At 37.2% G+C, this 27,757-nt stretch overlaps 2 protein-coding genes across 2 annotated transcripts in view; one reads left to right on the top strand and one right to left on the bottom strand.

Annotated features, from left to right (window-relative positions):
* The window catches only part of LOC139722816 (phosphatidylethanolamine N-methyltransferase-like), a 31,773-nt gene extending 18,307 nt beyond the window's left edge, over positions 1-13,466 (top strand). Inside the window, exons 2-5 of the mRNA XM_071634110.1 lie at positions 5,228-5,343; positions 8,380-8,525; positions 12,135-12,246; positions 13,331-13,466. Of these exons, the coding sequence (XP_071490211.1) occupies positions 5,228-5,343; positions 8,380-8,525; positions 12,135-12,246; positions 13,331-13,466 (510 nt within the window). The remainder of the gene's footprint in view (positions 1-5,227; positions 5,344-8,379; positions 8,526-12,134; positions 12,247-13,330) is intronic.
* An 11,159-nt stretch (positions 13,467-24,625) lies between these two features.
* Positions 24,626-27,757, bottom strand: part of LOC139722814 (uncharacterized) — a 56,792-nt gene continuing 53,660 nt past the window's right edge. The window contains exon 9 of the mRNA XM_071634109.1: positions 24,626-25,935. Within this exon, the coding sequence (XP_071490210.1) occupies positions 25,637-25,935 (299 nt within the window). The 3' untranslated portion in view covers positions 24,626-25,636. The remainder of the gene's footprint in view (positions 25,936-27,757) is intronic.

Genomic DNA, 27,757 nt, shown 5'->3' with positions numbered 1-27,757 from the left:
CAAAAATCGGTTTTGGAATGGCTGAAACATCGGAAAACAAAGTAAAACAAAGCGTTCATGATAAAAGGTGGGTCCCACCTTTTATTCACATCACTCTGTTTTGGACATCTCAGCCATTTCAACACCAGTTTTCATCAAATAAACATTGAATTCCTCGTAGAGTTACATAGTCTTTCATATTTCATGAGAGGTTTCTCATTATCTCACCAAAAAATGTTAGGAACCTGAAGTCAGGTCTCAACCAAAACTATACGATCCCTTCACACTGCACAAACTATGATAAGAGGCGTAACTGGGTTCGGGAAATTTCCCTAGTTTGAGTGAGAAGTTTTGCAAGAATTTTTTTGTTTTTTTTTTTCAGGAAGTTTGTGGCCACACAGGCAAAACTTTAAGAACCCTCAACTTCCAAAAAGTTTTGCCAGCGTGACTGCAGATTCTGTGAATATTTCTAAGATGATTTATAATGAGAGACTACTTCATCCGGTTTAGTGCCGTGGATGTCCTGTCTGGAATTCCACTCCAAATATTTTACCTCTGCTCTTAAGTTATCAACAGTCTAGCAATTTAAAATCACAACAATCAAACAAGCAAACAAACAAACAAACAAGCAAAACTTGTCTATTATATCTAAGTTTTGACTGAATACCGGTAATACAAATGTAAGTGTTTATATCAGCAGCTATAGCTACAGTCTGTACCATCTGACATCTGTAGTCTAGGATGTAGTCACTTTCAATGCTTTTTCCAACAAAGCTTTGTTCTTGACCCTTTTTTTTCTGCCAGTGACACTTTCAGATTTCTTTGTTTTCAATGCAGTTTGTTTGTTTATTTGCCTATAGACATAAATGGCTACATTTGAACTGAATAGCAAATTATTGAGTTCAGATGTTGGTCCTTATAGTTGTTGTTTTGTTCTAAATCAAGTGAAATTGAAGAACATTCTTACCTTTCCAGACGGAAATGAATTGACTGTCTTCTTCTGGTGATGCCCAAATTACTCTCTGTCATTAAATGTTTGACTTCTTGGGTGCTGTGATTGTGTTGCCAGGGACTGTAGGTAACCTTGTTTCCTATTGGATCGGTCTTCTTGACGACTTTGCTGAAACAAGAATGAGAGTCAGGCTCAACACTCCCATGGGAGTTTCCATATTTCTTGTTCAATAGTTATATCAGGGTTTTACAACCACAATACAGAATCGGCATTTGACCATTTATAGATTTTATGCCCTGTCCTGGCAGTAGTTGCGGGCAAAAATCTATTGAAGGAGCGTCCTCGAGCAAAGACTTTTCATCGATGTTACCGTTGCCTCAAGGTGTAAATGATCTCCTCACAAGTGGACGTCGTCCCTTTGAAAATCAGCATTGTCGTGATGAGTAAAAGAAAGAGCGGAAGAAAGAAATCGTTGACGTGAAACTTTGAGCCATCGATCAATTAACAGCACCGGTGTTGTTCTTTGAGTCGGTCGTGTAGCGAACGTCCTTTTTCTATTCAGCTCCATATATTGACGTTGTGGACGCGGCCACCTTCGATTTCGTCCCTAATGAGCAAAACATGATTGCAGGAGTGTGGGTTGCTGTGATGTATCCATCAATTAATCAAGCTCTGTAATGTATTCCTGTACTCTGGATATCAATGTTGTATCTGGTTATGAATCCTGTGAATGTCTAATGCAAGTAGTTTAGACTCGGCTGATTTTACTATACTCTGGCCCTATCTGCCTATCAAGCTGAGAAGTAGATTGTACTATTTTTAAAAAAAAAAAGTTGATAACTGGATAACTAATTAAAGAATATGAAATACTGGTACAGACCTCTTTACCATTCTGAAATTGTAGGAAAGAATTCGAATTTTGACCACTCCCAGGTCTTGTTTCTATAGCAATTTCCTATTTTTCTTGATTATTTTACTTTATACTCCTGTGGGAACTGCTTTTCTTTCCTACTTTAGAGCCAAATCATCCCTATTTTTTTTTTTCAGTTAAAAAGCTTGGGAGGTCTGCTGGTACAGCAGGAAGAACTTATTGGTAGGTGCAGGAGATTCCTAACTAATTGAAATTATACAAAATGTTCAATTTCTGAGACAGGTTCAAGAATGCAGTTAATGAAAAAGTAGATTAAAGGACAAGTTCACCTTCATAAACATAAGGATTGAGAGAATGTAGCAATATTAGTAGAACACATCATTGAAAGTTTGAGGAAAATCAGACAATCCGTTCAAAAGTTATGAATTTTTGAAGTTTTTGTGCAGTACCCGCTGGATGAGAAGACTACTGCAGTGTATGAATAACTTAGATGTCACATGCGTACAACAATATAAGGAAAATATAAAGGGAATTTCACAAAATTCCATCTTTTGAAAAAAGTACACATTCCCCTGACTCGTTACCGACAAATGTTATGGGTAATATTATTCCCCCTGCCTTTAGAAAGAGGCAAGTCAAGTGCTCTTTTATTATGCGAAAAAAGTGAAAATATGTTGAATTTCTTTTACATTTTCTTTATATTATTGTACGCATATGACTCACAAGCTGTAGTAGTCTCCTCATCCAGCGGTTCCAACACAAAAATTAAAAAAAATCATAACTTTTGCATCGATTGTCCAATTTTCCTCTAACTTTCACTGATGTGTTCTACTAATATTGTTGCATTTTCTCAATCCTTATGTTTATGAAGGTGAACTTGTCCTTTAAGGTCAGGTTGTCTGCACATTTGGTGCAACATAGCAAAATACTTATAATACTTTAAACTTACATGTCAATCATATGGACACTGGGCCGTCAGTTGATCACAACACATATTTATGTGTATACATGCACATACTAAGGGCCCTACGTAGGGCCTACAGATATTATTGTCAATTACAACACTGCGCTACACTAATTGATCTGACAACAATGACTCATTAGCATATGAAGCCAGTAACCTTTCGAAAACACCGCCAAAAGCCTGATGTTACAGTTGTAGTCCCCTAAATGAGCAATTACTGTGAAATTAGTCAGTACAGTAATTGATATCATAGTGGCATGTAGGCCCGTGTGTAGGTATACCCAATGGATCATATTCTAATGTAAGTTGTAAATGTTTCCACATTTCTACATTAGGCCCTATACATAAACACAAAATGTAGTAACCAAACACAAGTGAGTTTCAAACATACAAGGATAACAACTGTATCCGAGTGTACAGGACAACTTTGGGACATTGAGGGTGCATGGCAATCTGAATACTACAGTAGATTTGATATGCAGTAAGGAGGTGACTTGTTAAAAGATTTTTTTTTTAATGAGAAAGCAACTTATTAACACCCAAAAAGGTACCTTTTTTGTCTCAAACAAGGTGATAAGGTGAGTCCTGAAAAGTCACTGTCTTGGATTCTTAAGACAAGTTTTAACAAGTTGCCTTCTCACTTTAAAGACTTAAATAAACTTCCTGGGCAAGTTAAATAATTTTTTATGCCCTGTTTAGAATCCCCCAAAACACACAGGACCAACTCCATAGGTGGAGGTAATGAAGTGTAAAGAAAAAAAAAGACTACAACTTAGTACAAGAGTGTAATGTTTGCTGAGATTGACCTATTTATTTCTATTCATACTTTATGCATAACTTTGTGGCAACGTTTAGTTTTTGACAACCAAAATGCATCCCTGAGCTTTGCCCAAAGTAGCAACTGGTTCATGCAAGCTAAATAAACATTATGATACATTAAGTAGGACAGGTGATATAGGCCCTAGGTATTAAACAGTTAGGTGTATATGTAAAATCATCCATAAAATTGTAATATGTTGGTAAACCATCCTATGTTGTGCAACATCTGAAAGAATCTAGGTATCCAATGAAATGAAGAGTTTGTTCGCAAAAACCGATAAGTCCATTTTTGAAGATTTTGAAGTATGGTCACTGTCATAAAGTACAAATTAATACCTTTTAAATGATATATTGGTCACTACATATAAAGGTACATTTTTAAAGTTATGGTCAAAAGAAGCCAAAATTTTCTTATTGTTCTCTTTATTTTTCTTAACCTTTAATCGCAAATATCTCCATTTGGCAAATATGGACTTATCGGTTTTTGCAAACAAACTCTTCAAATGAAATCACTGTCATTTCTATACTAACTTCAAGAATCAAGCTGTATGGGGTGCACGTCACGCACGAGACCGACACCCACGAATCATACAGCCCGCAAGTCATACAGCTCTCAAGTCATACAGCCCATGAGTCATACAGTTCATGAGTCATACAGCCCATTAGTTCGACACTAAAGCAAACAAGGCCCACGAGACCGACACATTAAGCTCCGTGTTATATCTGTCAAACTCGTGGGCGGTTTTTAACGAGTGTCAAACTCATAGGCTGTATGACTCATGGACCTGTTTTCAAGGTCGAACTCGTGGGCTGTATGACTCGTGGGTGTCGGTCTAGTGGGATGACCCCACTGTATGGACTGCATCTGTTGCCTTCTGAGGTCTTGTATAAAACAAATAGTGTATTATGGTCTATACTCGTATAATGGAACATGATTTTGCACTCAGTGAAGGATTAGGTGCATTTTTCAACCTTGCCTTGTTGAATAGAGTGCCTTTACTACGTTATCTTTCACCCCATGCAAAATTTTGGACAATCACTCTTGTTAACATTAATATTGATATCAAAATATTTCATTGGTGTATTGGTGTTTCTGTTGAATTCTTTCCTGTGTTCCACTTTATACAAGCTTGGCTTTTTACTTCCATCGTTATGATTACTTCCTTCTTCTTTTTTTTTGTTGTTGTCATGACAAAGTGTGCATTGTTTCTATTTTCTTTGTTATAATATCATTCTAGCACTTATTTTATATTGTTTTTGATGAACTGTCCTTGTCAGTGAACTGTCCTTGTCAGTTGAATGAAAGTGAAATTGACACATGTATTGCTTTGAATCATACTTCTTTCTTGATGGAAGTTAATAAATTATTGAATTGAATTGAAAACCATTCATTGTTTGTATACTATTACTGTAAAACGAAGAATTTTCGCGTGCACTTTAATTTCACGAATTTCGCGAGCGCGAAGATTCGCGAAATTAAGATGCACGCGAAAGTCCTTGTTTACACTATATACATTGAACGCCAGTGGCACTTCGCGAAAATTTCATGCCACGAAAAAGGCTGTCGGTTCCAATTCGCGAAAAAAATCATGCCGCGAATATATCATGTTTTACAGTAATCATTCTTCGTTGTTTGCACCAGGCTGCCAGGCTGGAGTATAGGAAGAAGCTCTTGACCAGACTGTTTGGGTCACCATATAAAGGATGCACCCTCTTGGGGAGTGCCATCATGTTCCTGTCTGTGCTCAGAATGCGGAGGTAAATTTGCTGATGATTAATGATAATGATAATGATTAAACAAATTTATATAGTGCAGCTACTAAATGAATATACTGTAAAACATGATATATTCGCAGCATGAATTTTTCGCGAATTGGAGCCGACGGCCTTTTCTGCGGCATGAAATTTTCGCGAATTGCCACTGGTGTTCAATGCATGTAGTGTAGACAAAAACTTTCGGGTGCATTTTAATTTCGCAAATTTTGGCGCTCGCGAAATTCGCGAAATTAAAATGCACGCGAAAATTTCTCATTTTACAGTATACTCTGCTGTTTTAACTAACCCTTATCCTTCAGTCCCTGAAACACAATCTCCCTATTATCAGTCAGTAGGCCCTATACCCTTACTGATTGTCTTCCCTAGCTGATAATGATAAGTCATCAGGTAATGGGCATGATAAATGCTTACCTTGATCTTTCCCTTCCACAGGGGTGTTTCCACAGAGGATTTATGTCCGATAAGGTCAACTTTATTCAGATCAACTTAAAGTGATGGTATGCTATATATGTTATCAATTATATTCCTAACTTCCAAATGCAGACACAAATATATGAGACTTGTATTTGCAGTCATTGAGACAGGTATACAAAGTAAAATAAATGACAAAGGGGTTTTTCTATAAATGTTGATAATTATATGAAGTTTCTGAAAGATTCTGAAAACATTGGATAAAACTAACCAGGGAAACAAATGACACACCATGATTGTAACTTGATCTCAACTTTAAAGTCCCTCTTTGAAACAATGGCTGGCTGTGATTTTGTGTTGGATGAGGCTAATGGTAAAAGCGACATCGGCTAGCGTGTCATGCTGTGTGGGATTTGGGCAGGGTATGAGTTTGACATCACTTGCTACACCATATCACTAAAATCTTTGCTCTGACACTTCTTTGTTCTCTTTGGTTTGTGATAGTGTTTGTTATAATTATCATTATTATTATTATTATTATTATTATTATCATTATTAATATTATTTTTATTATTATTATTATTATTATCATTATTATTATCACTATTATCATTATTATTGTTATCATTATTATTATTATTATCATTATTATCATTATTTTCATTATTATTGTTATTATTATTATTATTATTATTATTATTATTATTATTATTATTATTATTATTATTATTTTTATTATTATCATTATGATGATTATTAGTAGTAGTATTATTATCATTATTATTATTATTATTATTATTATTATTATTATTATTATTATTATTATTATTATTATTATTGTTATTATCATTTCTACTACTACTGCTATTACCATTATTATCATCATTTTTTGAAGTCTCCTTGTTTAGACTTTCACCACTTTTCCTGTGATCTTTCCCCATGCCTGGAATTGCAGATTTTGCTTTAATTTGAAGTTTGTGCTTTGTATTAACCTCCAAATGGAGACACAGTGATAAGCTTTTTTTTCTTTATCATCCACATACTTACAGTTTAGTTGATGTCGAGAGAAGTTGTTTGATCATGGACATTATTAAGAATCATCTGCGAGAAAAGCAAAAACGAAGCGCAAAACAAATATTGCTTGATCAAGTACTAATGATAGTAACCAGATTATCACTTGATAAGACACGCTCTTGACTTTTGCAACATATAATCTGACAAAAAAAGAAAGAAGGAAATAAAGAAAGAAACATCATCACAGTACTACACTACATTCTTCTGAAATTTGTTAGAGTTTACACCAGTGCTATATTTTCTGATAAATGTAGTGTTTTGGTGTTCATGTTCTGTTAAAATCTATATAATTTTGATACATAGTCTAATAAGTCCAATGATAGTTTTGATGCATAGTCTGATAAATCCTTATGTTTTTGATATGTTGTGTGATAAATTCATATACTTTCGATAAATAGTGTGATGAATCCACATACTTTTTAAAACTCTGATAATTCCTGAGTTTTGATGCAAAATGTTAATTTAACATTGAGGATGAGCTTATGTTGCTATTACATGTGTTTTCCATTGACATCTGCCTGATACTCGGAACTAGTCTCCAATGGGTAAATCTGATGAACCACATATACAAAGGGTTAATTAAAAGGGAAACGGGTGTCAGATATTATGGTTCTTTGATTTAATTGATCGTCATCTGCTGCCCACCATGGTACATTTTAAAAAAAAAAAACATGACTAGCACAGGCCTGCAAGAATAAAATAACCCAAGGGTAATTATGTGCACTGAAGAAATTGCTCATAGGTAATGTTAGACTTCATTCAAGATTCTTCGGCTGCGTGCATGCTGTGTATAAAGCTGTATGCACAATTCATCACATGGATTTCTGAATATATATAAGTGAGGCCAACCTTTGCAGTACATATTCTCCCCACACTCAAGTCTGTTTAAAGGGGAAATTCAATCCAAATATAAGTTAGTTTGATAAGAAAAGAGTAAAATCTTATGAGTACAATGGTCAAAAAGTGACTAAAATCGGATGAAAAATAAGGAAGTTATGACACTTTGAAGTTTGCTAATTTCTGCAAAACAGTTCTTGTACAGTGGATATGCATATGCAAATGAGTGAGCTGACCATGTCACAACCTCACAATTTTCATTGATCTTGTACAAAAAAAGAAAAAATGATATGTTGCTGTCATTGAAGTCTGAAACATGACGTTATTCCTGGTTGAATAACTTAAGATATATCAGGATTTGAGCCTTGGGCATAATTGCATTTGAATGAAAAATGGGAAATTTCAAATGACATGCTCACTTTGCCACTTGCATATTCATATTGACCTTGCAAGAACTGTTTCCTAAAAAATTAGCGAAACCTCAATATGTCATATGACTTACTTATTTTTCATCCGATTTCCATCAAAATTTTACAGGTGAACTAATAATATTCTACTCTTTCTTATTAGACTAACTTTTATTTGGACTGGATTTCCCCTTTAAAGCACTGAACCATCATCAAAATATCATTCCTGTTTTTTCTTTTCTTTTGTTTTCTTTTTTTTAAAAATGTATAATATCTTCATCACCTGCAGATTCCAGCTAGCCGTTGAGAACCAGTACAGATGGCCTCTCTTAGAAACAGATGCAATGTGGATGATTGGATCACTAGTATTAGCTATCGGGTTGACCCTCGGCACTTCTAGTCTATGGAAACTAGGATTCTTTGGTACCGTCATGGGTATGTTGGACAACTTTGTAGCGGCTTTCTAAATGTTAAAGGACAAGTTCACCTTTATTTCCATGTGGATTGAGAGAATACAGCAATATAAGTAGAACACATGAGGGAAAGTGTGAGGAAAATCAGACAATCCATTAAAAAATTATGATTTTTTTTTGTGTGTTTTTAATTTTCAGTTGCCCTGTAGCTGGATGAGAGGACTACTATGGCTTGTGATAACATACATTGTATGTGTACAATGAAAGAAAATACAAAGAAAATTTAACATATTTTCACTCTTGCATAGTGAAAGAGCACTTGACTTGCCTCTTTCAGAAGGCAGGGGGAATAACGTTAGCTGCATCATATATCAGTGTCAACTGGAGGGTGTGTACTTTTTGCAAAAAATTATACTTTGTGGATATCTCTTTATATTTTCCTATATCGTTCTACATGCGAGACATCATAAATTGTAGTCTGTAGCCTTCTCATTCAGCTGTGACTGCACAGAAAACTTAAGCATTCATAACTTTTGAGCGGATTGTCGGATATCATCCAACTTTCATTAATGTATTGTTTTATATTGCTGCATTCTCTCAATTCACAATACAGTATATTAACCCATTGAGGATGAGTCCCGAGTATACTTGGGCAGCTGTCTATGGGAAACGTGTGTTGTAGCAACATCAGTCCGTCCTCATGAATGGGTTAAGGTGAACTTGTCCTTTTAGTAGCCCCATACTGCAGTTTCTTCTTTTTCTTCTTCTTTTTTATACCCCCGCCAAACGAAGTTTGAAGGGGGTATATAGGAATCAGCGGACGGTCGGGCGGTCGGTCGGGCGGTCGGTCGGGCGGTCGGGCGGTCGGTCCGTTGCAAATCTTGCATCGCGAACTACTTCCTCAGTTTTCAACCGATTCCCATAAAACTTGGCACAGATGTGTGCCTTGGGTTGTAGATGTGCAAGACATATTTTTTGACAGTACCCAAAAGTATGTTGCCATGGTAACGGCATATTATGGGCAAAAATGGGTACAAATCTTGCGTCGCGAACTCCTCCCACAGTTTTTGATCAATTTTTATGAAATTAGGTACAGATGTTCATCTGAATATGTTAATGTGCAAGACACATATTTCCGCAGTGGCAAAAAGTGCGTTGCCATGGAAACGGCATGTTATTGGTAAAATATAGGGCAAAATGCTTCATGGCAAAACTGCTTCATCAGTGTTCTTCCAATTCTCATGGAATTCATATTGAATGTTTGTCTTAGGATATAGGTCAGCATGACACATTTCTTGACAGTGACAAAAAGTATGTTGCCATGGTAACAGCTCACATATTATGAGCCAAAATGATGGAAAATTTTGTGTTGCAAACTACTTCCTCGGTTTTTGCCCAATTTCCATGAAACTTGGTACAGATGTGTGCCTTTGGTTGTAGATGTGCAAGACGCATTTTTTGACAGTACCCGAAAGTACGTTGCCATGGTAACGGCATATTAATGGCAGAAGATCAAGGAAAGATCTTGCGGATTTAACTACTTCCTCAGTTTTTTGACCAAAGCTTATGAAATGTGGCACACACCTTGATCTTGGTGGGAAGATGTGGAAGACATATTTTTCGGACGTGTCGGAAGCTGCGTTGCCATGGTAACGGCATATAGATGGCAGAAGATCCAAGCAAAGATTTTGCAGATTGAACTACTTCCTCTGTATTCGACTGAAGCTCATGAAATGTGGCACACACATTGGTCTTGGTGGGAAGATGTGCAAGACAAATTTTTTGGACGTGTCGGAAGCTGCGTTGCCATGGTAACGGCATATTAATTGCGGAAGATCAAGGAAAGATCTTGTGGATTGAACTACTTCCTCAGTTTTTGACAAAAGCTTATGAAATGTGGCACACACAATAGTCTTGGTGGGAAGATGTGCAAGACATATTTTTCGGACGTGTCGGAAGCTGCGTTGCCATGGTAACGGCATTTAAATGGCAGAAGATCAAGGAAAGATCATTCCTTGGGTAAGACTGTCGTCACGGGGCGGGGGTATTAATCACCTTCAGTGATATTTCTAGTTTTTTTGGTTTCTTTGTTATATTTTCAGGTATAAGGTGTATGATGAATTTATTTTGTGAGAAAGTGAGAGTGACATACAATGTATGTGTTGGCTTTTGTCTGTTATTACAGAATTGATGTAGAGATTTTGCCAGATTTTCTCGGCCGTATTCTGGGTGACTTTTGTCAAAATTTGTAGGCTGCATAGCATGCTTGCACACAGAAACCTTAAAACATACAAAACTGCAGAGAAGCATTAAGGCTACTAGATGGAAAGAGAAAGCCTTTTATAATGGCATTGCAAAGTGGAAAAAAGCAAGAAAAATCAGCAGACAGGCATTATTTATTGAGAAGATATGAATGTAGATAGAGCACACATTTACAATATGGCATTAAGCCAAACACCTACAGGAACGCGGTCAGTATTATAGAAAAATCTATGACGATTTTCGTAATCCAATAGAGAGTGAGTAAGAAAAATGATTGAATAAAGAGTCCATAGAAGCAGCAGTCAATTGAGCGGAGGATACCAGTGGCTTTTCTTTAGGTGTATCATATCCCTGCCCTACTCTGGCTTTAAAGGGATGGTATAGTATTGTTTGAGTTGAAGATTCAGCTCTTTTCTTTTCTTTTTTTTTGTGAGATACTAAAGAAACCACCATATGAAATGCTATAGGGCGCACAATTCTAAAAGGGGTTTAAAGTTTATTTGATGAAAATTGGTTTTGAAATGACTGCGATATCCAAAAGCAAAGTAAAACAAAGTCATCCTAATAAAAGGTAGGACCACCCTTTTATTAGGATTGCATTATTTTTGATATTTCAGCCATTTCAAATCCAATTTTCATTGAATGGAATTCGAATTCCTCTTGAAATTATATATGCTATGTCATATTTCATAAAGAGGTTTCTTTTTATCTTAAAATAATCTTCATCAAAAACCCGAAGCCTCACCTCAACTGAAACTTTACCATCTCTTTAACCCATTGAGGACACTTTGATTTTGATACAACATGCATTTCCCATAGACGCTTGCCCAAGTATACTCAGGACTTGTCATCAATTGGTTAAAACAGTACCTGGACAGAAAAAAAAATATATATATTATCTGTAGAATCATAGTGATTAGAGAGTCCAACTGTCTCAGGATTTTTCTACAGGAATAACTACTACTGTTTCAAAAATGATCAAGTTTTTGGTGAAAGCAATCATTCAGATTTGAGTTATTGGTGAATGTAAATATTCGGATTTGATTAGTATCATAAGATTTTTAATGAATACTTTAGCTGTAGTTGGACTGTATACACCGAATATTTTGCGAGGTTTTTATTTTCGAGAATTTTGCGAGTCAGGTGATATTCGCAAAATTAAAGACGCATGAAAATATTGACTCTGATCCCGATGTAAATGTGACGTATGGGTGTACACTTATCCGTTCAGTACATGACTCCACGATCGAGAATTAAACCACTCGCAAAATTGTCAGGAACTCCTGATTCGTGAAAATTTAGACTCGCGAAATATATGACGTATACATTATGCCTGTTTTGACTTGTGTGTCTATTTCTTCTCTTGTAGGGGATTACTTTGGAATACTGATGGATGAAAAGGTGACATCCTTTCCATTCAATGTTTGCAACAATCCAATGTATGTTGGTGTCACCTTGGAGTATGTTGGAGCTGCACTGCAGTGAGTTGTGTCAAACATCTGGGCTTCAGTATTGTAAAAGTTGAAATTTAAGTACTGTACATGGGCAGACTTCTGGTGCCACTTCCGGGTTTCATCAGCTAACAAGAAAAAAAAAAAAACATATGAAAAGGTCTTCACCGCAACTTCTGTAGTTCTACAGGTCTGTAGGGTGCCCACTTCTGGGTTTCTTCAGCTGAACCCCCCCCCCCCAAAAAAAAAGAAGAAAAAAAAAAGGTCTTCAGTGCAACTTCAGGTTTCTGTCTGTTTCTTTCTAGTGCCACTTTTGCACTTTGCACTAAAGAGAGTGGGGGTGGGACCAAAGTGGTTACTCCTTATGTATTTCTTTGTATGGTGCAAAAAAAAGTGGGGGTCCGAGCACCCCCCCCCCCCAACCTGCCCTGATGTAAAGGTGGAAATTTTTGCGGTGTTGTAATTTTCATGCATTTCTTGCAACCAGTAACTAGCACTGAAGAAGAAAAAATTCAAATATTTTTGCTTGCCACATGTTCTAGTAATGTCTAATCTTACCTAACCAAGCTCAAAAAATTATTCAATCAAAAGTATCCACTTTCACAGTATACCAAGGACTGGCGTGAATGATAGGCCTTCTGCATGAGCTGAATTTTTCACATGGTTTTATTTCTCATGAGATTATCTTTAAACTGCTTATATAACAATGTGTGAGTATATTGTTATAAAAAAAAAAAAAAGATAGAAAATTCTCAAGCCGTGCTAGTACTGGTGTAGCTACTGTAGGTTTGTCACACTGCATGGGCCATGGTGTCGCGATATCTATGCCGTAGCAACACGACAGTATTGTGAATGCAGGGCACAATACTTGCTTATGAACAGGAAATAATTACAGGGCATGATGATCATGATATCATCATCATCATCATCATTATTATTGCGTCGGACAGGTTTAGTGCGTGTTAGGAACATGTGATTCTTTGCATTTACTTTTTGAAGCATTTTGTTCAAATCATGTGTTTCAGCAATAAACTCTCCAGCCTTTGCCAATACTAACTGTAATCCATTTAATATTTTAGTCAATCATTCAATCAATTAATTTCTTCCTTTACAGATTTGCCAGTCCAGCAGGCCTCCTTCTTGCTGCACTGGTTGGAGTCATGTACAGTATAGCTATCTGCTCTGAGGAGCCGTTTACTGAGAGGATCTATGCAGAGAGGGCAGCAGAGGAGAAAAAGAAAGAAAAATGAAAACTAAGACCAGCTTTGGCCTTCATGATTTAGTTTTATGATAAACTGTTTCAAACTGTCTACGAAATCAAGATCTACAACTTCCTAATGTTCCAATCTTGCCAATGAATCAGTTGCTTCATATAAAGCTAAAATTGGGGATTATTACACCCTATGCAATACTTAAAGGCAGACGATCGTCATTCCTAATGGTACGTAAACTCCGAACGACGGAAGTTTGTGCATGCAATTACGCAATGCCAGACTCGGTGCTATATCCATAAACGTGTGGGACAATGCTGCCACTGAGACACGTGTGTGTATGTGCGTGTGTGTGTACGCATCATACACAAACATTGTGACCGCGAGCTGCGTTGATTGGAGGAGAGAGGCCAGAAGACGTGTGGCTCTTTTGGCCTCTCTTCATGCGCATGCGCACTGAGAATGTGCGTCCATTCGGAAGCTCTCGTGGCTCGCTCGGACAGCCATTTTTGGTCAGGAGATTTGTAGCACAGAACTCTTGTAGTCTAGAGTGTTGTTCGCTGACCCATTGAGCCAGCGCTATTCTCATTCGGGGTCACTACATTTGATACAGAATGGGGGAGGCAGCGTGTTGCGTTCATCTCCGTGCCGCACAAACCACTCGCCACGATTGTATGCCTTTAATGGAAATGAAAGGTTTATGTCTCAAATGAAAACAAGTCCAAATTATGACCTCTCATTATTCAGAGTTTTTGTGTATTTTTGGAGACCTGATAGTGTGGGATACCATGGAATGGTAAGGCTGGCCAGGGAGGGATATATTTGTGAATCCACATAACAAATTGTGTACATCTTTATCACTGTTCTCTATGTAAGTACACACATAGCCAAAGAATCTCCACAGGAGTCGACCGTTACTGATGTGCAAACGCTTTGATGCGTGTATTTACTGAAGGGCCCTATTCATGGTTTTTGTCGAGCCCACCGGAGGTGAGGGGAGACTAAGGGATCGCCTGCGGCGTCTGTCCGTCCATCGTAGCGTCCGTCCGTCCGTCGTCTGTCCATAACGCTATAAAAACTTGAATAACTCTGTACTCTGGGCTTCAATTTGAATCAAACTTGGAGGGAAGAGTGGTCATACAAAGTTTTACCTTTTACCAAGTATGAAGGTCACCTCAAGGTTAAAGGTCACTGGCAGGGGTCAATGAACTTTTAGGGCCCAATGTTAAGTTTTTTAGGGCGCGTTACGATTATGGGCCATAACTTTTAATCCGTATGTGTATTTCTGACCAAACTTGGATGATAGATGTACCTTGGGGAGGTAATGGTCAATACAAGGTCAAAGGTCACAGGCCGGGGTCAATGAACTTTTAGGGCTCAATGTTAAGTTTTTAGGGCACGTTTCGATTATGGGTCATAACTTTTGATCCATAAGTCCGTGTGTGACTAAACTTGGGTGGTAGATGTTCCTCGGGGAGTTGATGGTCACCACAAGGTCAAAGGTCTCAGGCAGGGGTCAATGAACTTTTAGGGCCCAATGTTGAGTTTTTAGGGTGCGTTTCAATTATGGACCATAACTTGTGATCCGTAAGTCTATTTGTGACCAAACTTGGATGGTAGATGTACCTTTGGGAGTTGATGGTCACCACAAGGTCAAAGGTCACAGACAGCGGTCAATGAACTTTTAGGGCTTACTGTTAAGTTTTTAGGGCGCATTTTGATTATGGGTCATAACTTTTGATCCGTAAGTCTATTTGTGACCAAACTTGGATGGCAGATGAACCTTGGGGAGTTGATGGTCACCACAAGGTCAAAGGTCACAGGCAGGGGTCAGTGAACTTTTAGGGCCCAATGTACTGTGCATTTAATTATGACTCCTAACTTTTGATCCATAGGTCCATTTGTGAACAATATATTAAAAAAAGGTGTGGTACGTTTGTGGGCGAGACACATTACAGCACTGCCTTGTTGGAATGTACCTGGGTCAGCAGCGAAATGCAGATCAATGCGATTGGACCACTCTTGTTTCCCCATGCTAGTGGGTCTGTAAATACCTGTGTAGGGTTGTCAACAGCCTTGAGAGCTAGATCATGACAACTCTATGAATTCACTCTTTGAGGTCCTAATAAACAGCAACAACAATTACAAGTTAAAACGTTTATGTAGTTAATGTACCACATAATTTGTATGTCTCAACACAGCAGTACTAAATGAATAATAACCTAATATGCTTTGTAGATTTGTGATTATAGAATGCATAAGGACAAAGTATTTACAGAGCATACAAAAACTCTGGGATTTTTACTGTACTTTCCATTTCACATAGCTAAAGCTGTAGGCAAAATTTCAGACACACTTTATAAAAGCAATTTCATGACATATTCAAATTGACTACTAATTTAATATTTAAGCCTTTGTGTGCTACATTAACCTCTTGTCCTGGTGACCTGCGTATTAAGTCTATGGTCAACATTGACTACCTCAGTGTTACATTCTTAATATGTTTTTATGTGATATGCATTTGTTTATTAGTGTAAAGTCTCAAATCTTCATTTTCAATTCTTTTTTCAACAATTATTTGGGTATTGCCTCGGACTATAAATCTTTTTGGCACGGTTCTGAGTCATTACATGCTGTACAAAGTGAAGTACACTCAATTCTGCACTGAAATTGAGATGAAGCAGTCAGTATAGCTTGTCCATGTTGATGTTTGGCAATGTATGTGTGTTTTTTGACTGTCATTATTAACAGGACCATGATGTATGTGATATAAATATATAGAATTTCATACAAAATTGTCTGAAATCTGTGGAACTTTATTTTCATTAAAATCATGCCTTTTTAAAATCAGCCAAGATGCCGTGCAAAATCATTTTGTTTATCTGCTTCAGGCTGTTTTCCCCCATGAAGTTTGAAGAGAATCTTTTGTTTGATGCGTGTGTGTGTATCTACAGGTGTTTAGTGTGTCAAAAGTATTTTCTATGTATCTGTTTGGCCCATGATACTTTCTGGAATCTTTCCATGACACTGAAACAGTGATTCTTGCAGTGTCGGCAGCCCTGTATCTGTGGGAGAATACAAGTGCATATGTCAGTATAGCTCTTGGCAGCTACTTTTGTAGCAGGCCTATTTTGGTTGCCAACTAGCAAAGATGACAGCGCCACCTTGTGGGCAAATTTAGCCAGTAGACATAATGCTCTGCATTCTCCCATTATGTTTTGAAAGGCAGTAACTGATTTTTATTGGTGGATTTGCAAATCTTCCATTTGGGTGATCACATTTTTTTCCATTTGTGACCCCCCCCCCCCCCCCCCCCCCTTCTCTGGAACCTCTCTACTCATATTCAATATACATCCATTGATATTATTTTGCAAAACGAACTCAAGAACCACTTTTTTGAAGAAAAATATTGATTAGGTAATTTATAGATTACAGTGAACTTGTACCTGTAGCCAATTTATATGTTTACTTCTCTGCAAAGCACTTACAAGTTGGTCATAAACACAGTATGTTGTTGTTGTTATTATTATTGTTGTTATTGTTATTATCATTATTGTTATAATCATCATCATCATCATCATCATCATCATCATCATTATTATCATTATCATTATTATCATTATCATCATCATCATCATTATCATTACTATTATCATTGGGTTTGTGGGTTCACCCATAGTGAAAACCGTGGCTACATTTTCATGAATCTGATGTCTGTCTTTGTAGGGATCACCATTTTCAATCTTGCGGTGGAATTTTGTCGCAGTGGACAGTGTATGATTTGTGTCATCTGTTCATAAGATCTAAATGGTAGAAGGTTGAATGCTTATTTTGCAGTTTCCAGGTTTCTGGAAAATTTCACTGCATAGCATTCAGCATAACACATACCTATATTCGCATCTGTCCATCAATCCATCTACCAATCTATATAAACATGAATAAATTCTGTGTCTGTATGTTTATATATATGTGTATACATACATATATGTATACATGTATTATATATATATACATATATATATATATATATATATATATATATATATATATATATATATATATATATATATATATATTGTATATATATACATATATATATATGTATATATATTTATACATACACCATGAATAGAACAGAACTCCAGAAATGTATCATGCTATCAATACCAACTGTTTATTTGAAAAACACAAATTTTCAGGCTCCCTGCCCACAGAATCAAAATCACTTAAAGGGCATAGAGCCCCAAAATTTGCATTTTCTTGAAATAAACTGTTGGTATAGACAGCATGACACAATTCTTGAGTTGAGCTCTGTTCAGTTTTTGATATTATTGTACCAACATGTGGACTACGACTTACTCTCTCTTTCTCTATTGTATTACTGTATACGCTGTTATTTTCGTGTACAGATATTTTCGCGAATGAGGGGATCACAGACATTTTCGCGAGATGTTGTTTTCGCGAATTGATGCAGAGATCTTCATAAGCGCTTTTACCTTAGCGCACGGTGACATTTTCGCATGTTGTTAAATTCGTGGCCCATGTGTGATTCCCGAAATTCGTGAAAGTTAAACCCTTGCGAAAATAACAGCTTATGGAGTATTATATATATATATAATGTTCATCTTGGAATTTTCCATGTGTTGGACTTCGATTGTTATAATTATAAGAAGAATGAGTCTCAAATACGCCATCGTTAGATCCAACAAGGTTTTTATTCACAAAATTCTCAACCCGCCTCGAGCCTTCGTCAGTGTAGTGTTCCTAACACTAGACTGACGAAGGCCCGAGGTGGGTTGAAAATTTTGTGAAAAAAAACCTTCTTGTTGGATCTACAGATGGCCTATTTGAGACTCATTCTACTTATAATTATATATATATATATATATATATATATATATATATATATATATATATATATATATATATATATATATTACATATGCTCTCTTATACTGTTTTCCCCTCTAATACCTCTCTCTTTCTTGAATCTCTTTGCTCCTTCTCCTTTGCTCCAAAATAAACTGTTTGCATTATCAACACAAATTTAGGCGATGTGGTGAAAATGAGTGGACAGATCGTTTCAGCACATTCCAGGGTCCATGTCCATGACGAGGACCCAATGTTCACATTTCCATTGACAACTGAGAAATGGAAACAGTAAAACTGATGTGACCCGCTAATTCATACATGCTGTATAGTATGCTGAAAGCTCACCCTCTCATTCTTTCTTTGTTCTCTCTCTCATTTGTTTCTCTTTGTTGTTGCTGTTGTTGTTGCTGTTGTTGTTGTTGTTGTTGTTGTTTTTAACATAAACAACATGAAACAAAGAACCAGTTCAACCTGAGATTCAGGGTAGGTATAAAGAGATGGCACATTTTATTTCCTAAACGAGAAGCATATGTACATTTGAAAGATGCTGGGCTGAAACGAAACTTTGACAGATTTACTCTTTGTTTGTGTCCAACTACAACGAAAGAGAGAGGGAGGGGGGAAAAAAAATGGAACAAAAATCGCAAACTAAGTTTTCCCTGTGGGAGAGATAGAAGAAGAGACTGACCGAAAGGTACACACTTTCCAATGATGCTAAGGTACATACCCTTTGTTACAAAAAATACAACCAATCAAATGTTGTCATTTCTGTCTCGCCAAGTGCACACTCGAGCGTGTTGAGAATGGATCTTATATTCCTACAACAGAACACAAAAAAAAAATATGCAAAAAAAAACCACCAACAAAACAAAACATTTTCTCCACGGAAAACGGAAGGAGTACATAAGCAGCATAGTGCAAACTGGGCAGTTGTTAAGTACTGAGCCACAGCTAAGCCTGTTTGATTGAGGTAAATAATAATTAAAACTTGTTTTGTTTAGAAACACTCAGACAACATCTAACCAGCTCAGGGATGGTGACGCTGTGGTGACATTTAGCTTGCTTTATTTTATTTATTTATTTATTTTTTGTCTGATTTTCATAAACAGCCAACAATCTTTCTGGATTTTAGCAACATTCTTTCTTCGTATCATTTCTTCATACACATGTCCAAGAAAATGAGTGACATATAGGTTTTTGGCAAATTTTACCTAAATTACACATTGCTTTCTGCATTCCTTGTGCGACATTAGTACGAGTTGTGTTGAGACACACTGATCGCCCATTAAGAAACATCACAAATTTTCTCACAATTATCCTTTTCAAAGTTGAAATTCGAAGGCCATTTTTTTCCCCTTGTACATAGAACTCACTAATGAGCTCTGAGTTGTGATCAAGGGGAACATAATTGTTTCAGCAAGCTTAATCTGAATATTGCCTGAGTAGTTTTAACTTGATTCATCTGTTCTCAATACCCAGGCATATTCCAGAAAACCTTCCCCTCAGTAACCATTTAGAACACTTATGAATTATGAACTGAGATTACATAAGTGACCTATGACCTCTTCTTACCTCTGAAAGAAATATTGTGTCCATGAAAAGAACTGGAGAAAACTTGGAACAGTCGAAAGCACATAATACATGTATCACATTAACGGATATACCACCATTTAAAAAAGAAAAAGAAAATAAGAACAAAGGAAGAAATTCTAAAAATATCTAGTCTACATATTAACAAGAACAAAAATACACCAAGTACCCCATTGCTTCTTACAAGGTCCTGCTTCACTATATATTCATCCTCGTCAGAGCGTACTGAAATACGATATAAAATTAACCTTTCTATACATGTCAGGTGATGCGGGCTCAATCTCTGAAAAAAGGTCAGAGTTCAGAGGTCAGTCCCATTGCAATTTTTTCTTTTCTCAATTAAAAAAAGAAACAAACAAATCAACAAGAGTCAACTTGAAGAGAGCTGAAAAAAATACACATCATAAGGAGAAAGAACACTTTCTACACATTCACAAGAATCTCTCCTCTTTTCGTAGAGCAAGAAAGTTTAAAAAAGAGAGAAAGAAAGAAACGACACTAAAAAAGCGAGATTTGTGCCTATCTCTTAACTTAGCCTGTTAATAAATAAATTATCCCCAATCACTTGGGGAGATTTTGCCATCACAAACCGTGATGATCAAGAGACAGTTTTGTACCGTTAGGAAATCTGATGCAAGCCATCCAGGGGTGAATGCTCATTATGGGAGTGGTGCAAACTCCCTTCTGCCAACGACTTCCATTTTCTTTCCTCATCGAATCAAAGAAGAGCTTCAAGGATTAAAATGTATGACGCAACTCTGCTTGTAAAAACAGCACAAGGAAATTTGATGACACTGGGCATTTCATATCAAGAGATGGTTAAGTTGGTGCCTTAAAGGGCAATTTAGCAGAGGTATGTAACTCATGTTTTCCGGTGTTCAAAACATACACAAGAAGCTTTGTACAAATACAATGTAAATTATCACACTTTCTGAACTATATAACTAAATGATTTTGAAAGCAACGGGATCACTGCGTTCTTGTCAAAGTTAGGAAATTAAGAAATCTGGAGTTGGAGATGTGCACACACTAATTTACCATTTACACTGTACTTTCAGAGGAATGATATCCTCTTTCTTATCACACAGTATGTGGAAGAGAAAGGATTTAGAGAAAGCATACATCGAAATGACTCGTACGAGAATATGACAGTTTCTGTACACATTCTCTTTAATAAAATGGGGAAGTTCATTTATTGGGACCCATCATAAATATGATTCTGAAATAGGTCATTTAAAATGCAAATTCATGACAAGTCAAATTCAGCTCACATAAATCATGACTCGAATATCATTCCTTGTGTGTCTTAGCACTACCGTATGGGAAGTAGAAACAAAAATGCACACATTTTTTTTTTTCAGCTGATGGATAAACGACAGGAAATCAAAAGCTTCAAATAAAACTTTCTTTCTTTTTTTTCAGAGATGTCTCATGCGTCAACTGACCTAAAAAGTAAGCACTACCATTGCATCAGAGTCATGTTTTGTTGTGTGTGTGTGTGCTTTATTAAATGATGTCACAAATCCAAGGAAAGTCATGGATGGGACAGTTTAATTTTTCACAAAGCATCATTACTTTGTAACTTTGGCAATGCAGAATTCAATTTGGTTCACATTTTAACTTGATCGTGAAGTAAAGGTCAATTGGTACAATTGTTATCTCTATAAAAAAAAAGAAAAAAAAAGTTTAATCAACCGTTATGAGTCTCATTCATATGTAATCAGCAATGTATTTGCCAAATCCAAAGCAGCGGCTTACAAACCAGTTTTCCTTTAAGCGCAAAACTGTAACTTCTCATAAGTTACTTAAACATATCCTTCATAATGAGAGAAACACATGCACAATATTTTGGTGTCCTCAGATAAGATATGAGTGGAATTTGGAGAAATCTGTCTTGAGAAATTGTATACCTCTAATAAAGGCAAAATACACTGTCTGTTACTTCATTGTGATCATTCTAATAATGCTACATTTTTTTTTTCTACCCCATCTCACTGTTCCTAAAAAGAAAGAAACAAACAAATCTAGCAATGCATAACATTAGAATTTCCCGTTATTTTCTCCGAGTCAGAGAAAAAACAAATCCAAACTTTCAGAATGTCCAAAATTACCTACATCTCTCCTGTGCAAAGTGATTTTTGTTTTTTGTTTCATTAAAATCAGGACAGAAATTCCATTGTCTTCCTTGTGAATTTTCCTGCAATCATATTAGTGTTCACCCCCTCTACATAAATGTTGATACAAAGTAAGAACCAACATCCTTCATTTTCCAACGGAACATGACCACATCTTCTGATAAGACTACCGAAACTAATTTTTACAGGAAAAAAAAAAAGTGGGACAAATGCGAAACCATAGAATTCAGTGAAAATAGATATCAGCGCAAGAAGCATAAAATCAATTGCACATATTCAATTCACAATTGACCTGTCTCATTCCATTATGCAACAACTTCAAAATTTCTGCTTCTCTCTGACACTTTTCAGTGTTCAACCACCTCAAAGGTATGGAAAATCTTTTTCTTTTATTCTGAGATTACATCTATTGACAAAAAAAAAAAAAAAATGTAAGCAAATTATTCCATTTTATGGAGAGTGGGACTCACATTTTGCATTTTTTGTTTTTCACAGAAAGAGGTGAATTAAAAAAAAAAGAAAAAAGACTCTTTGTTATCTGTATTTAAATAACAGCGCGAGTTTGTGACCACTAATCTGAAATAAAACCCAATTTCATTTAGCCAAAATGACCCCCCCCCCCCAAAAAAAAAAAGAAAAAAAGAAATCTACAGCATTCACCTTGCTTGCTGTTGGCCTTATTTCAGACACAACTACAAATTTACAAATGATGGAATGAGTCTTGAAAGAAAGTTTGAACAACACACAGAAGTAATAAAGTAGAACACAACAACGACCAAAAAAAAAAAAAAAAAAAATGTAATCAGTCTCAAACAAACATAAATTTTGAACAACTCCTCTGTGTAAACCTGTGGCATTTGGTACATAAGAAACCTAGGGCTATCTACACGTACATACCATCTCTCCTCTAACACTTGACTCTTTACTGACAGCACTTGTAATGCTACGACCATGTCCAAGCAGTAAGTAGACCTTGAATTTCTAAAAGGCAGTAAAACGGCACAAGTAAAGGGTCATTTGTTGTTGTTGTTGTTGTTGCTTGCTCTGTTGTCTATCTATCAAAGGCAGATACGAAGTCAAATATCAAGGTGACCTTAAAAAACACTGCAATTTCCTGATTCAACTCACTTGAATAAACTACGCATTTTGAGCAGCTTAGGGACCAGTTAAATAATTCACTTCCTTATTCCACAGACATGATTGAATTACTTTAGTGCAAAAGAGGATTTCATACAAAATCATATCACCAACTCGACATGCACATTGTACGATTTTAACTGCATTTTACTATTTGTCGCTGTTTTCCTCGCAGAAGCGAAATCAAAAATTTTGGCATGGTGAGGACGAGTAAACCAAGTTTAATCTGATCTTCATAGGCTGCTAAACTGCAGCTGTTTCATCTTCTTCAAAAGTCAAATGGAATAAATCTGACAACTCTGAGTGCATTCGGTTTTAAACTCCACCCTCTCAAACCTTTCTGTGCACACTGCCACCCTGTCCTCTCTTTATTATCATCCAAACATCTTGGTACAATTTCACCCATTAATCTATTTTGGTTTTCTTTCCTTTTTGCCAAGTTAGATGTTCATTATGCTTGACAACAAAGCAGTACTGGGAAATATCTACGAAAATAAAACCTTGTTTCAGATGAGAGCGAGGGATATTTCCCATCGCGACAGAACTCCGCCTCACAATGATTCCCGGGCACGACAGCCAACTTTCCCCCGTGACAAAATCAGGGAGATTCCGAAGACCAATTAGGGGGATACTTGAGTGTGACGTGTACTATCCAGTGGGCAGAAATGATTCCCAAACCAGGGAGGCTTTCATATTCTCTCTTGTCGGGTCATGAAGAGATATCGACGTATTTGAGGAAGTTTTCCGCAGAATTAGGGAGACCTGGCAGCATCTGCCCAGATCGACGAGAGATTTTATTCTTGGCACTTCAAAAAAAAAACCATCGAAAAATTTAATGCAAAATATTGGCAGGTAGATGACGGAGGTATATCACTGAAGAAACATCACCGTGCCAAGTTACTACTTTAGCCAGCGAAACGCTTCAACGTGATGGCAGTTTTGTTTAAGCAGTGACAGAAAGTCTTGGACCACCCAATGAAAGCGTGACGAAGACGAGAATGAACGACGCAAGGACACAGTACCAGTGCTAACAGGTAAAAATTTGAAGTGACTGCATTGTTAACGATTATAGATAACCTGAATGAACGGTACTGTACTTGCTGGGAAAAAAAAAGCATTGCACCTTCTTCTTTTATTTTTTTTACTACTGATAACATACACTGTAATACCGTCAGAAAGGAATACTCACATCTTAATGTGGACTTGAATTCTGCCTTTAAAGAACTTCTAACACAGAGCCCAGACAGTGACAATTGGAAGGATACTACAGTTGTACGAGTAGCGCAGAAAATAATGAGCACCAGAACAAGTGAAATATATGACAAGGAAGATCAGGGTGACGTGGGAGGGAGGGGGGGGGGGGGTGAAGAATAGAAAGAGGACGGGCTAGAAAAGGAGAAAAATAATTAAATAACAAATACTACTGTTGTGCAGTGAAACACTTAATATAAAAATGTGCTGACCCAGACAAAAAAGAGAAGAATTATTTTACAAGAAATAATACAACTGGCCCATGGAAAACCTTGGGACATGTATAAATCTATCGTCACTTCACCTTGTATTAAGTCAATTTTTTTCTTAAGCCTTGGTAACTTTTTACATCTTTACAATGGTTAACAAGGTATGATGACAAACGTACTTCTCAATGTTCATTTTTTTTCCTTCTTCTCCATGACATACAAGAACAAAAGATTCGACAAAATAATATCTGCACACATAATGTTTTTTTATGCCGGTTGGTAAATGTTCTGAGTTAGTACCAACTGAAAAACAAAAGGTTTCATGTCCTAAAATGCAAAAATATCCTTCACCAAGCATCTGCTCTACCCACTCAATGAGAAATCATTTCAAAACAAGGTTTCACCATCACTTGAGAAATACAGAAAAGAAGAAAAGAAATCATTCGTCAAAAATCACATATTCACTTTAACAAGTCAATACTTTACAATAATATTAATCAGGGATACAGCGAGAGAGAGAGAGAGAGAAAAGTATTAATATGTCATAGAAAATTGTATCTCCTGCACAAATATAGAAGAAATGTATCCAATCAAATCGTCATCATTGTCACTTTGTCTTTTTTTTAACCATCATCATCATCATCACTGTACATTACAGGCATATATACTAATAGACTTTTCGATGAAGCTGCATGACCAGGATACACCTACGTCTGACGACACGGGGCTAGCGATACTCGGAGCAGTCGTTGGAGGAAAAAACAGATCCTCATCGAGACATCATGGACAACTTCACAGTGGCCAGCTCCAAGGAGCTTCCAAAAATCTAGCGTCCGAGCCCTTGTGCAAATCTTCACTCAAGTCTTAGTCAGGCGGTGAGATGCGCTTTCGTATCGAACAACGCCTCAAATCCGTGCTCAAATATGCCATGAGATTGAACATGGGGGAGGGCTGGGTCCTCCACTTACTGCAGACTGGTGCCCTGGGTTTTCAAGTGTCACGGGCCACGGGCCCACTACTGTACAGAAATACTGTCGTTTTCCTCCGGCGTGAGCGGTTCGACGGGCTGCCCGGTCGCGTGGGAGAGGTGCGACAGACCCTTGCCTATGTGGTCCCCGCCGGTCATCGGGGAGTGAGAGGGATTCATGTCCATGCCCGCCGACATGTGTCCCCCGGGCCCCAGCGAGCCCAGGGTGGTCTGATGTGGATGTCCGGCTCCCATGGAGCTGTCATACAGGTGGCTGGAGTAGGCGCCCGGTGGGCCCGTGGGCTGGCCCAGGCAAGACTGCATCCCTCGTCCATGTAGGTTATTGCCTGCAGGGGGGTTAGAGGGGTGACAAAATGTAAAAGTGTCTGAGAAGCACAGCTAATAAAATTTTGTCTTCAAACATTTTACGACAACCCTGAGACACAGTTCTTGGCTTTCCTTCTGCACACTTTTGTAAGCGACAATTGTAATTCATTTGTATAAGCATCTACCGTTCTTACAAGGTTTGGGGATCCAAAGGCATTTTTTTTTTATTACAATGACAATTCATTTTTTCCTGTATCAATTCACATCTTAAACACCTTTAAGTACCACTCCTAATATTTCCTTATTTCTTTTCTTACATTTATGTATCAATTTCTCTGTAAGAAGATGAATAAATACACAAAATGACCATGATAACAAATATGTCTGGAATAATAATCATCACTAATACGTTCATTGCAACATTCGTGAAACCCCACACTCATGACATCAAATACTTAAAGTAGTGAATGGGTTGTAAAAACTGAAAATAGAAATACTGAACCACACATCACATTTCTTACTGATTAATACCATTTTCCATGCAAGGTTTTTTAAAAAAAGGTTGCATCAAATACGTGGATTCATCTGCTGGTACAGCAAACCCTTCTCTGGTGAAAACAAAACCGTTAACAAGTATGCACCTTGACTGACGACCGTTAGAACCTGCCAATGCAGAGTTTGAATCAACTCCCTGCAAGCTGGCAACGATCCAACAACCTTGGTGTATTTGTTTGATTGCATCTGCTGCCTTGTGAAGTGTCGTTACTGTTTTTATTTCAGGTTGTGGTTCTTTCTTTTTTTTCCCCATGAAAACCTCGGTGTAGAAAGTGGGCGGTTCCCTCGGGGATAACCCACCGCCGAATTCTCTCACTTTAGCATATCCACCCCTCCAAAACATCCAAACAGAGACAGTGGACAAAAGAACATTTATTCGTGCTCTTCGGCAGCTGGGGCATTGCAACTCCGGAAGGTTGAACAGGGCAAAGGCAGATTGGCAACAAACTAGCTGGTCTCTTGGTTGAGAGAGGGAGAGAAGAACTGAGAGCAGACGGAAAGATGGAAGGATAGGAGAGAGGAAAGATGGAAGGATAGAGGAGTGGAAAGATGGAAGGATAGGAGAGAGGAAAGATGGAAGGATAGAGGAGTGGAAAGATGGAAGGATAGAGGAGTGGAAAGATGGAAGGATAGAGGAGTGGAAAGGAGAGAGATACAAAATGAAGATGGAGGGATAGATAAAAAAGGAAGAAACAGCTGAAGAAGAGGTGAGAAAATTACGTCTGCTACGATCGAGGTAGGATTATCAAGTGTAATTGATGAGAATCTTAGATGATGACGTAACAATGATGCGTGGGGGCAACACAACCTTTTCTGATCCATAGGCATTGATGAAGAATAGTTCTCATTCGAACAGAGATAATGATGCTTGTTCTTGTCGCATTCTGCAATTTTCATCAGGAAATACTGCATCATGTAATGCATGAAATGACTTTGCATGGATGAAATTTGGTATAAAATATGAATGTTGCTTGAAACACTTGACAGTCTGCATTCACATGCAACTAGAGGAATATGGTATTAGCAAAAATGTGGAACATTTTTTGAAGGACACTGCTAAATCCACGAAACACTGACAGACTGACAACTGAACTTCATGACCCTTTTGCCCCCACTTCTCTCTGCTGTCAGACCAAACGTATAAGAGAAAAAGAGAGAAGTCATTTTAAACTTGTTTGATAACTTTTCCCCTTCCTTTTCCTATCCCCACCAGCCAGGAGTCTCAGCCAGCGTCTGAATTGACATCTTACCGCCAATTCTGAATCTAATCGGGACTGACTCATTTGT

This window comes from Diadema antillarum, unplaced genomic scaffold, assembly GCF_040938485.1.
Source record: "Diadema antillarum isolate AM-2024a unplaced genomic scaffold, OU_Dant_1.0 scf00000172, whole genome shotgun sequence".
Lineage (NCBI taxonomy): Eukaryota > Metazoa > Echinodermata > Echinoidea > Diadematoida > Diadematidae > Diadema > Diadema antillarum.
The sequence above is the reverse complement of the archived record's forward strand: the minus strand, read 5'-3'. Positions and strand labels throughout refer to the sequence as shown.